General features: G+C 39.9%; 1 protein-coding gene across 8 annotated transcripts in view; it reads right to left on the reverse strand.

Moving 5' to 3' along the window:
- ERC2 (ELKS/RAB6-interacting/CAST family member 2) overlaps positions 1-13,416 on the reverse strand; it is a 932,553-nt gene that overhangs the window by 738,720 nt on the left and 180,417 nt on the right. For 6 of the 8 annotated variants that reach the window (XM_059161221.1, XM_059161224.1, XM_059161219.1 and 3 more), the window contains 2 exons: positions 9,781-9,804; positions 8,718-9,134 (listed from right to left, as the gene is read on the reverse strand). In XM_059161221.1, the coding sequence (XP_059017204.1) occupies positions 8,718-9,134; positions 9,781-9,804 (441 nt within the window). The remainder of the gene's footprint in view (positions 1-8,717; positions 9,135-9,780; positions 9,805-13,416) is intronic. The other 2 variants (XM_059161225.1, XM_059161223.1) reach the window with 1 other exon arrangement.

Genomic DNA, 13,416 nt, shown 5'->3' on the forward strand with positions numbered 1-13,416 from the left:
TATAGGAATCACCCAGCAAGCATTCACATTGCCTTATTAAACTCTCTACCCAAAACATTTAAAACACTCTTAACATATGGCCAGACTAAAAACACAAAGTTTCCCCTTTCACATCCAAGCCGGAGTGGGTGGGAAACTTTTCCAAAGTTTAGCCACCTAGAAGAACAATGAAATGGAGTACTTATCGGAGGCTATAAATACAGTTTTAATGTCTCACACTGACATAGAGAGAAACCCAAAATACCCAACAAAAACTAAATAAAAAGAAAGTAAATTTGGGAAAACAAAGCATTTCTTTTAGGCAATGAAATAATGACAGAGCTAAAAAATTGAAAAAGAAAGCTAACTTTGAACAGACAAAATGGGGAAGGGCCAGCTCTTAGCACCTCCTGTTTTCCTTACTCTCTGTTCACAAAAAGTCATCTATTTCCTAGGAATTCATGGAGGGCCTAGATGTACAGTACCATTTTTTTGTATTTTAATCTAGTACTTTAACTTTCATGAGCAACAAATGGGCTAAGGAGATCCAGCTGTGATATTACATTCTGCATGGCACGGTTTAAGCCTTCTACTGCTCAGTGACCTCATACATAGACTTATAGTCCTGGATTCAACAAGACTAAGATATAGCAAGGGGAAAAACAAAACAAAACAAAACAAAACAAAAAAAACAAATAACAGAGCCTTTTGCATTATTTTTCTCCTTTTTCCCATTGATTTAGGAAATATCCCTAAGCAAGAAGTCAGAAGACCAGAATTCTAATCCCTGCTCTACTCAGGCATCATCCCTGGCAATGTCAGCGAGTGGTTAGGATCAGGTGCCTGGAAACAGCAGGCCTAAATTTGAATCCCAGATCCATCACCACTTGCCCTAAGAAGCTGGACCAGACACATCACCCCTTTCGGCCATAGCTTCCTCATCCAAGAGACAGGAAACCACCATCAACCCCAGAGTATTGTTGAGAGGATTAAATGGCACTCCCTAGAAACTGATTAGCACAGCCTGATGATGCTCTTGAGTGCCCAGTAAATGTTATTTGTCATTACTTCTTAATCTCTCTGACCCTGTTTCCTCACAGGGTTACCAGAAGCATCAGAGGAAAGCATTAAAACAGTGTACTCTATAAACTATGAAGCCTCCTTCATATGTAAGGTATTAGCTGATGTTCCATCCAAGACAGGTAGGCCCTTGGTATAGCTAAGCTGTCTCAACTTCCCAATTGCCATAGTTTGTGATATACTGAAGTAGCCACAGTCCTGGTAGTTGGAGAACTTCCTCGACACTGAGGTTTCATTTGTGGTGCATGGTTTTACCAAACGTGATAATAATAAATCAGGTCAGCTACCAAAAGAATATTTTTCGAAAAGCAGTAACACCTAAGGTAGACCAAGAGGACAAGGCAGTGAGGACAGTAATGAGAGTCTCTCCCAGCGTAACCACCTGACATTCTCTAGCCCCTCCCCTCACCTCCCTCTACCCTGCCACTTTCTTTTCTCAGCAGGTTCCAAAATGCCTTTTGCCTAATGGCTCCCTGGGGCTCCACCAGTCTCTTTTACTATAAAAAGCAATCAATGACACTCATTAAAATCAATATGGGGTAAAACCTGAACCATTTCAAATTAGCATGCAGTGTTCAAACTTTAAAGAGTGTATTCAAATTTAAAGATAAGGCAAATGATACTAAACATAAACACAAACATAAACATAAACAGGAATAGGTGCATTCCCTTTGCCATCAGAAATGTGTGGGTAAAAGTTATGAAATCCTGGTTTTGAAAGTATTGTTAATAGGGGTTCAGAGAGAGTACTTTCCTGTAAAGGTGCTTCATTGGCATTCATCCTGTACAGAGTGCTTGGAGAAAATGGAACTTGGGGAGAACAAAGGGAACCTGTATCAAGTTGGCATTAGTCAGTGAAAATTCTAAGTAATTTCAAAGGATATACCCAAGTCAAAATGACATGCTTACTCAGAAAAGAGGCATCAAAGAGAAGTATGCAGTCCCTACGGTCACTTTTTAGACAATAGTAGGGGTGAGTGACAAGGCAAACTTCGGAATGATCACACAAACTGGGGGCTTGGTAGCCACAAATGATCAGGTATGTATGCAAACAATAGCAACAACAATGTGCCTTCTGCACTTGGGCAGAACTTCATAGTCATTTCCTCAGCCATGTTCTCAACCCTGGCTGGACAGCTCCACTAGGATTTCATCAAACTCAACACATCCAAAGTCTTTCCTCAAGCCTCTTACCACTTGGGCTGGCCCACTATCCGACCATCTGTCTGCGCCAGGCCCAAAGAAGCTGTCTGCTCCTCGCAGCTCCCAGCACTCAGTTCCCAGGCTGTCAAGGTCAAGGTAGAGATGAACTTTCCCTTCAATTCCTGTGGCTACCACCCAGATTCAGACTCTTGGTGACCTGAACAACCACAGTGTCCTTCTAACTTGTCTCCAGGCCTCCTCCTCCCAATCCACTACCAATTAGCACTAACAATCTTTTCTGATCATGCCATTTTCCTGGGAAAATGCCTTCAAAGGCTGCCCAGAGCCTACAGAGTAAAATTCAATCCCCTGTGTCACATGATCCGGGCCTTGAGTGACCTGATCCCAAATCACCTTTTCAGCCTTATTTCCTTTCCTCCTGGCAGGTGGAGTTTCAACTGCTCCAAACTCATGGCACCCCCTCAACACATCACAGTTCCCACCTCTGAGATTTGGCTCAGCTGCCTCTTTTCTAATCATACTTCACCATTATTACTGTGTGTTAAAATTCTTCTTGCCTTTGAAGACCAGCTCTGTCATGGATGAATTCAGTGGTCAGCCTCCTAACTCTAAGCTGTACACCATTTTAGTGCTATTCGATGTTCTCTTAGTACACCATCCTGAGAAGTAGTAGCATGTGATAGTGACAGGTATAGACTCTGCACCCAGATTTCCCAGGTTCTGATCTTCACTCCAGCATTTGCTTTGTGTGACTGGAAATAATTACTTGCTTCTTTGTGCCTCAGTTTCTTTATCTGTGTGATGGGGATGATAGCAACAGTATTTATGTAGTACAGAACCTGACACAAAATAAGCCTCAGTAAATGTGAACTGTTTCTCCTACTGCCCCACCTGAATCCTTGAACAAGACCACAAACTTGCCAAGAGTGCTCCCACAGCATCCTGCATATGGAAGTTTAGCTTGTGTTCTATGACATCTAACATGGTTTCAAGAAAATGAAAGAAAAGTTCCAATTAGGGTTACACTCAAGTTCCTGCTCCACAGCAAACACAGAGCAAACATAAGAGAAAACATAAAAGAGCATGGCACTATAATCACTATGAACCACCCCTCGAAGATTGACAAAATAAATCACAGAAAAACTCTCTATTGTTTTTTATCTCTTTTTTCACTCTCAAATATTTACTGAACACCTTCAGGCAATATATGAGGCCTGGGAATATGGTTGGAATGTACTAACCAGGTAAGAAACTTACTTTATTAAAAAGAAGCAGCAATTGTTAGGTTCTATAATATATTAGGAAATAACTCTTGCAAGAGAGAATTTGTAACGTTATATTAATGTGGTCACTCGTGTTTAGGAATATTTTCCATGATAAGTTTTGTTGGTAGAAATAGACAGGTTAAATCTGTAGCATCAGAATTAGAAATGCCTCCCTCAGCAAAATCATGGTTCAGCCAGCAGAACTGGAGGCAAATTCATGTTACACAGAGAGAGGCCATTTGGTTTTGAGAAGGGGGAACTATGCTGGAGTTTAAAAGTTTGGGCAAAGAGCTATAGTAGAGGCTTGAGCCATCAGTAAAAGGTTTATGAGCTCAAGAACTTCTAGGTCCCCAACTCTGCGTTGGTGGATCTTGGTAAATAAATGAGGAAAGTAAGAATTCATGTTGCCTTTCCCTCCTCCTCCCTGCCCCAACCATAGCATAGTGGGAACCCCAGGCCCAGTCTCCTGGGTTAATAGCAACTGAGGCCCCCAATGCCTTGATTGCTCTTCAGCCCTTGCTACCAAAGATGGGCAAGCTACCCAACGTTTTAGCATAGAAAAATCAATAGTCATGTCAGCAGAACATATACCCTTCCCTTCAAACATCCTACAGTGCTGAGTCCAGAGACTCCTGACTCTCCAGCCACGAAAATACTAAGGAGAGTGAATATAGGAGGATCTGGTATATAAACCCACCTTTTCTATAATGAAATCAATAGCATTTTAGGTACGTGATTACCAAAACCTTTACAGAGAACAATAAGTTCTGTGCAGAAAAAGCTAGAGAACAAGGTAAACTATTACCACATCCAATAATGTCTTATCAAATCAACCAGTATCCAAAAGCATCCCCCGACACTAGTGAGTAATGTTCTGTTGCAGCCAACACTTTGGCTCACATTAGCACATCCGCTGTAGTTCTTGGGCAGTGGTTTTGGTCTTCCAAATAAGTTGAGATCATAGTCTTTTTGTTGCTGTTTCCTGCCAGGCAAAGAAGTGGTTTCGCCCTCAGCCTTTTCCAGACCACCGAAAGATAACAGAACACTAAAGCAACCCGACCCTCCCCATGTGCAACTCCTGCCAACTCAAAATCTCCTCAAACAATAGGCTAAACAAGACCAGTATTCCAGGAGATGGGGTTTATGAGGCCCAACACCTCTGCCTGAGAATGAATCATAAAACCACTAGCACTCTATTCTCCAACATTACGCCATCTAGCCCCAAACTGGGTTGAACCGTGCAAAATGAAAAAGAAATCAGGAACACAATGAACTTAAAACCTCAAGTACATTTTAAATCCTGTTTTAGATTCATTTAAATTAACAGAGGTCAGGCTACTTCTTTATTCAAGCTGGGCTATTCTTACTTCTTTAATATCAAAAGCAGTCAGCCACATTTTTCCACTAAAAAAGTTAAAAAAAAAAAAATACCCTGACAGAAGAACATTCTAAAACTCAGTAGAGAATACAGAAACAGCTTACAATAAACTTTGCCTTCTAGAATAACTAATGTAGGAAATTACCCAGTTATTTGGCCATGGGAAACAACTATTTATATATTTTTACATATTTTACAGGTCACAAGTTAAAAGCACACTTTTTATTTCCTAGCACAGCTTTTTTCCAAAGTATTTTATGAAGAGCACCAGTGCAGCAAGACAAAAGCAAGTTAAATAAGCTTGAGAACCTTCCCCTTCCTGGGAATGACTGATGCACACTTGCGTATTAAGGAGTCTGAGGAGTCCTACAGTAAACTCTGTGGAATCCAGCATTTTCCCAAGTTCATTGGCCCTGTAGCCCTTTTTCTCTCATAGCACTTTATTAGCATCCCACAAAATGGCTGTTCTGCAGAGCACATTTTGGGAAAGATTCCTCTAGAAAAGGGACTTCCTGAAATGATTTAATGGCTGAAAGTCTAGTCACCCCAATTCCAATACCAGTTTCACCACTGGGAGGCTGAACAAGATTCTTAGTGTCACCTCTTCTTCAGTTTCCCCAGGTAAATGGGCCAAAATAATAGCACCTACCTCCCAGGCCTGGGTCTTTCCACATGACTGGAACAGTCTTCTGAAAGCTTCACGTAGCCGGTTCCTTCTTATCATTCAGATCTCAGTTCACAATATCACCCCCTCCAAAGAGGCCTTCCCTGACCACCCAATATCAAGTTGGCCCCACCCAGGTCACTAGTTCTTCCTTCTCTTCTTTTCTTCATGTTACTTCTCTGTTTAACTATGAAATTATGTTTCACCCCTACAGAATACAAATGTGATGAAGTCAAACTTTATTAGCTATGATTGCTTTATCCCAAAGCAGATCCTCAGTAAGTGCTCACTGAATGGATGGAAAACCGAATGCACCAGGTAGTTTTGAAAGTTAAATAAATATGAATCAATGAAAGTATTCTTTGAAGTGTCTGACACATAAGCATCTATCCAGATGCTGTTATGAAAACTTCTAATGAATGATGAGTGGTTAAGATACTCATAATTCTTGCATTATTTAACTTTCCTCTTCCTGCTGTATTGTGGGTAAACATTTCATGGCATTTATTCAGAGTCGTGTTGGTAAATGGGGTTCAGGGATGGGGTGGCAGGGGTGTAGGCCCTCAGGGTAGCATTTGCTGATTTCCATGGTATAAATACTCCCACCATGACTCATTTCAAGTTATCAATGGTTTAAAAGCAGGCTCACAAAATTCCTGAAAATGTAACAAATGGCTCTCAGAAGACAGTACAATCCTTCTCTTGGGGAACATCCTTTCAGGCCTCCAAAGTCTTTTTGTTTAGTTAAGTTTAAAATAAGATTTTTTTTTTTTTTTTGAGAGACACCTTTTCCACATTCACCTTCTTGATAAGCCAAGAAAAAGGCAATCCACTGACTTTCATTTGATGCCCAAGGAAACTAGCTGAATATGTTGGGCTGCATTTTCTGTACCACTCTCTGTGGGCTCTCAGACTGATGGTTAAGGCTCCAAACATGATCTATTTCCAGGCCAGACCACTGTGAGGGCAAACTAATCTTGTAAAACACAAACTGAATTTTGTTTAGATTCATTTAAGTGGAGGCATCCACACAACAGAATCAAGGCACCATCTACTTAGTGCTACCAGTGAGCAGAATCTAACAACAGGAAAAGAGTGACTCTGCCGTGACCACAAGACCCCAACATGGAGTGAAGGTCAATGCTACAGATGGAGGTTTCTCTGGCATCGCTGCCCTGCTATACATGCAACATGATTGCCTTGGCACCCAAAATAAAGCAGCAGATTTTTTCAACTATGGTAATCTCCAGCCACAGTTCTAAGATAACACAACCAAAATTTCCAAATCCACAGCGGCTTTACATGCAAGTGACTACTGCCAGTAGTTACTGTTTCTCTTCAGAAAACTCAATGTGAAGTCTATGGAGTGAGGCAGGAAGAGATTCTCTGCTCCACTCTATTGGTTATTTATTGCTGTGTAACAAATTACCCCCAATTCAGCAGCTTAAAACAACACACATTTATTATCTCACAGATTCTGTGGGTCAGGAATCCAGGCACAGCTTAGCTGGGTCCTTTGCTTCAGTCTCTCACAAAGCTGCAGCCAAGGTATCAGCTGAGGGCCTGTCATATTATTTGAAGGTTGCACTGTGGAAGGATCCACTTCCAAGCACACTAAGTGGTTTCTGGCAGTTTTCAGTTCATTGTGGCTGTTTGAGTGAGGGTCTCAGTTCCTCACTGGGTGTTGACTGGAGGCTACTCTCAGTCCCTTACCACACGGGCCTCTCTCACATGAGCTTACTTCATCAAAGCAGGCAAGTTGAGAATAAAATAGAGTGTGCTAACAAGATGAAAAGAACAGTCTTATATAACCTAATCATGGAAGTCACACTGGCATCCCATTACCTGCACCGTATTTTGTTGTTTAGAATCAAGTCGCTAGGTTCAGCCTATACTCGAGGACATGGATTTACACAAGGGTATGATTTCCAAGAAGTGTACATCATTAGGGGCCACCTTAGAAGCCTAAGATGACATTCAGCCTCTTGGAATATGGATGGGAAGACTCAGTCCCAGCAAAACATCTCTTTAAGCATCTCAATCCAAAACCAAGCCATGTGGCTTCCCAAGCATGCTGTTAATGTCTCATGAAAATAAAACAAAGGAGAATAAGCATGGAGGACACTAAGTCTTAAGATACAAAAGTCCGTTCAAATTTTCTAAGCAAATACAATCTATATCAGAGGAAACTCCGGGGAGCATCAAGCCCCATCATGGAAGCCATGTTTTCTGAACCACCAAAAAAATGACTCACAAGAATTGCCCATCTGAAAAGGTATATAATGCCAAGAAATCTAATTCTGAAAGCAAACATCTTTTAGAATGTTTATTTATTGCTATAGAAAACTTTTAAAATAAACTTAATGCCATTTTATTGCTTCCTATTTTCTGTGAAATCTGTACCTCCCTCAACATTTTGCATACAGGGTACTTTTGAGATCCACATCCTCCATAGCGGCAAGGAACTGCTGTAAAAGTTTCAAACCTTGGCTATCACCCACATTTTTTTCTAAGCTCTATCCAACTATATATCCTCAGATATCTGAGCATCCCAATATTCAATAGTGGTGGCAGGCCAGAGAGCCTCTGAAGTACTTCAAATTATTTAATCCCCTAAGTGCCAAAATGCATATTCAAGAAACCTGGGACAGATTTTCCTAGCCAAAAGAAAATGCAGATGAAGATTATCTTAAGCCTAAATGTTCAAAACTGGTCTGCACATTTTATCGCTCTTCCCAGAAATATCCATATGCTTTACTTTCTTCAAATGCTGCCCCAATTCAGCTATAAAAATATTTAGATTCATTGTTTTGCTAATCACCTATTTGTTTTGCTCCTATAGAGAGATGTATTTGATAAACATCTAAAACTTAGTACTGTACTTAAAAAACCCTGAAACTGGCCATCTGTGGGAAAGTAATTGTAAACCACCTTAGAGCTGGCATGTGCTGCACAGACTTGGATCCTGAATATATGTCAAATAACAATGGAACATATGTGTAGTGAGCAAAGAAAAAAATCTAATGCAAAATTCCAGTTTAAAGGTGATAAGCAGACAGGAAGATTATAAAACAGATGCCAGGAAATTTTGTTAAGGCTGCAGATATCTTCCAACCTGTGAAAATAACTTGGTAACATATTTTAACTTATAAAATATGGTTTGGGGCAATAGAGGGAATGTCCTTACCTCTCTAAGATGTATGTTTTCCTTCTCTTTCTGGTCTAAAATCACTTCTAAGTGACTGACTTGAGACTCAGCCTCTGCCATCCGTCGTGTTCGTTCATTGTCATCCTCAAGACTTTTAGAAGGCAACCCTTTACTTTGCAACATCTCAAGAAGCTTTTTAATCGACTCATCTCGGGCATTGAGGGTCTGTTTCTGTGTTTCAATTCTCAATTCCATTTCCTCCAAGGTCTTCCTTAAAAGGAACAGCTCTTTAGCTTGTCTGTCATGTTCAGCTTGGAGCCGCCGGAAGTTCTCCTCAGTCAGCTCAATGGTGAAGTGCTCAGCTCCACGGTTGCCACTCTCTTGCTGCAGGAGGTGATTGAGGTCTCTCTGGGTCCGAAGCTCATCCTGAAGGGCTTGGATTGTCAACTGCAGGTGCTGTGATAAGAAAGATGGAGCAGGAGAGGAGAAAGAAGGGGAAAAAGTCAATGGAAATGCCAAGCGCTATTTGCTACTACCAGACTATGAAGATGGAATGTTAATTATGAGGTAGGTCCAGAGGGCCAGCCGTTAAGTGCTCCAGGGTGACTTCAGAAGCATGGGACAGCACATGGAGAGGGGGAAATTAATTCAGTGATGCTTTCTGAATGTCTCAGGAGAAGAGAAATGTACACATACACAGAAACAATATATTAGTGTCAGTCACAAGGGAAATTATACATCTACAGAGTTTTAATTGAGGAAGTGGAAAGGGTTAGAAGGGAAAGTCTCACAAACACACCTTCTTTAGGCCCGCAATGCTCCAGACTCAGTATTCCTTGTTTCCTAAGGTGTTCTTTATTCTACTATCCATACTTTCGATGATAAATGCATTTCCATTTAAAAAATGAAAATAATAGCATCCACTACAAGTAGACACAAACAAGGACTTTATTTTTTTACAAATAAAGCTGTGAACAGGTTTAGTAAACAGGATTACTGCATCTGCAAGCAAAAGGGAATAAATGCAGACAGACAGACACAAACACACAAGGAGGTGATGCTGTGCAGAGCAAAACAAACAAGCTGCAAAGAGTGGACAAACCTTGGTTCTTCTGGCATCCAGTAACTGAACAGCATGGGAAATGGAAAAAAAAAAAAAAATGAAGCAAAAAATCAACACAAAGAAAAGTCCAGAGCAAGCAAAGGATATTTAACAGAAAGAATCAACATAAAGTACCTTCACAGAGGAAAAAGAAAAAAGAAAAACAAATTCTTATTACAGCAAAGATCCATAAGCTACACAAAATCTATAGCACTGCTGTTTGATAAACATGATCAAAAGAAAAAAGAAGAAGAAGAAGAAGAAAGTGAGGTTAATTCCAGCTTTTGTTTTCTTAAATCTCACTGACCCAGGAACCCAAAGTCTTCAGTATACTACCAGGGAAGAAAAAACAACACTCCAGAAGTATCCACATATTCCAAGTCACCATTTCAGCCAAAATAAGAGTGAAAACACCAAAGAAACAAAACAGTTACCAGTTATGAGAAAAGAAACATTGCATGAGGACAGTTGGTGAATTCTGCAACACCTTCCCCACAGGGTCAACCCTCAGGCTGGTCAGAACAGATAGTCATAAGCTGGAAGGCATTTTTGTCCTAGGAACAAAGCAGGGCACTTCCAAAACAGTTCATTCAATCACCAGACACACACTTCTGCCAGCAGACCAGACATAACACTCAGCAAGGGACTCAAAATGAACACAAGGCATAGCTCCTGCCCCCAGGTACCTCACAGTACTGTAAGCCATAAATAATACTATGTCTACATTACATAAATATTGGAGTGGCCCACATTTTGAAATCTTTCTGAATTCCTATAGCTGGCACCCAGAGGTGTTGAGATCTTTCTGAGTCTGGTCTATGCCCAGAGGTTAGCACTGAGTATTGCAATATGTTGATTAAACTATTTGTGGATCTATTTCATCTTCCATTTAAGAACATCCACTGAGACATTCCCAGAGCACAAAGAAGAAGTATTCTCTTTCTCATCCATGTGCCACAGTGTTTCACAGGACAGTGACTGCAAGTGAGCAACTGGTATGTATTTAATGATGGTAATTATGAATTTTTTAAACAAAATTCACTCCGGTAAAGTGTAAAATTCAGTAGTTTTTAGTTGTGCAACCATCCACACAATACATTTTACAACATTTTCATTATTCCAAAAGAAGGTGCAGGATACAAAATTAATATAAAGAAATCTGTTGTGGGGCGCCTGGGTGGCTGTTGGTTAAGCATCTGACTCTTGATTTTGGCTCAAGTCATGATCTCGGAGTCTTGAGATCAAGTCCCACATCAGGCACTGTGCTGGAAGTGGAACCTACTTAAGATTCTCTCTCTCCTTCTCTCTCTTTTTCTCCCCCCACAACCCTCCTCACTCTCTCTTACTCTCTCCCTCCCAAAAAAGAAAGAAATCTGTTGCATTTCTTTAGACTAATAATGAAACAGAAGAAGGAGAAATTAAGAAAACAATCTCATTTACAATTTCACCGAGAATAAAATACCTAGGAATAAGTTTGACCAAGAAAGTAAAAGCTCTCTACACTGAACACTCTAAGACACTGATGAAAGAAACTGAAGACAACACAAAGAAACAGAAAGATAGTCCATGCCCATGGATTGGAAGATTTAATATTGTTTGTTCATTTGTTTGTTTTAGAGAGGAAGGGAATCTTTTTTTTTTTTTAATTTTTAAAGACTTTATTTATTTGAGAAAGAGAGATAAGAAGCAGGAGCAGGGGGGAGGGGCAGAGGGAGAAGGAGAAGCAGATTCCCTGCTGAGCAGGGAGCCTGATGCCAGTCTTGATCCCAGGGGCTCCATGCCAGGACCCTGAGATCATGAACTAAGCTGAAGGCAAACATTTAACCAGCTGAGCCACCCAGACACCCCTATTTTTACTGAGGTATAATTAATGTGTAGTGTTATATTAGTTTTAGGTGTAAAAGAGGAAGAGAATCTTAAGCAGTCTCCACACCCAATGCGGAGCCAACACAAGGAAGGATCTCATAACCTTGAGATCACAACCTGAGCCAAAATCAAGAGTTGGACACTTAACTGACTAGACCACCAAGGTGCCCCAGAATAATTATTGTTAAAATGTCCTCTCCACCCAAAGCAATCTAGATTCAGTGCAATCCCTATCAAAACATCAACAGTACTTTTTTCTCAGAACTAGAACAAATTATTCTAAAATTCATGTGGAACCACAAAATACCCCAAATAGCCAAAGCAATCTTGAAAAAGATGAACAAAACTAGAAGTATCAAAATCCCAGATTTCAAGATATACTACAAAGCTATAGTAATCAAAACAGTATGGTACTGGCACAAAAGTAGCCATATAGATCAACTGAATAAGATAGAGAGCTCAGAAATAAACCCATGCTTATATGGTCAACTAATCTATAACAAAGGAGGCAAGAATTTAAAATGGAGAAAAGACAGACTCTTCAATAAATGGTGTTGGGAAAATTGGACACCTATATGCAGAAGAATGAAACTGAAGAACTTCCATACTGTTTCCCATAGTGGTTGCATCAATTTACATTCCCACCAACAGAGTAGAAGGGTTCCCTTTTCTCCATATCCTCAGCAACACTTATTTTATTCGTCTTTCTGATAATAGCCTGTCTGACTGGAATGAGGTGGTATCTCAATGTGGTTTTGATTTGCATTTCCCTGACAATCAGTGACTTTGAGCATCTTCTCAAGTGCTATTGACTATCTATATGTCTTCCTTAGAAAAATCTTTATTCGTGTCTTCTGCCTATTTTTAAAATCAAGTTGTTTGGGTTTTTTTGGCTAGTAATTTATGTAAGTTATCTATATATTTTGATATTAACCCCCTATCAGATATATGATTTGCAAAATATCTTCTCCCACGAAGTAGGTTGCCTTTTCATTTTGTTGCTGGAATCTTTTGCTGTGCAAAAGCTTTTTATTGTGATATAATCCCATTTGTTTATTTTAGCTTTTGTTGCCCGTGTCTAAGGAGACTGACTAAAAAAATACTGCTAAGACTGATGTCAAAGAGCTTATTGCCTATGTCTTCTTCTAAGAGTTTTATGATTTTAGGCCTTACATTCAAGGCTTTAACCCACTTTGAATTTATTTTTTTATATGCTGTAAGATAGTGGTCTAGTATCACTCTGGCATGTAGCTGTCCAGTTTTCCCAACATCGTTCATTGAAGTGTTTGTCTCTTCCCCATTTTATATTCTTGCCTCCTTTGGAATAGATTAGCTGATCATACATGTGTGGGTTTATTTCTAGACTCCATTCTATTCTATTAATTTATGTGTCTGCTTCCATGTCAGTACCATATAGTTTTGATTACTATAGCTTTGCAATATAGTTTGAAATCAGGAAGTATGACCCCTCCAGCTTTGTTCTTTCTCAAGACTGTTTTGGCTATTTGGGGTCTCCTGTGGTTCCACACAAATTTTAGGATTCTTTGTTCTATTTCTGTGGAAAATGCAATTGGTATTGTGTTGGAGACTGCACTGAATCTGTAGATCGCTTTGGGTATGGACATTTGAACAATATTAATTTAACAATATTAATTCTTCCAATCCATGAGCATCTTTCCATTTGCTGGTGTCATCTGAAATATCCTTCATCAGTGCCTTACAGTTTTCAGACTACAGGACTTTCACTACCTTAATTAAATTTTATCCTAG

This window comes from Mustela lutreola, chromosome 2, assembly GCF_030435805.1.
Source record: "Mustela lutreola isolate mMusLut2 chromosome 2, mMusLut2.pri, whole genome shotgun sequence".
In the NCBI taxonomy this organism is placed as follows: Eukaryota; Metazoa; Chordata; class Mammalia; order Carnivora; family Mustelidae; genus Mustela; species Mustela lutreola.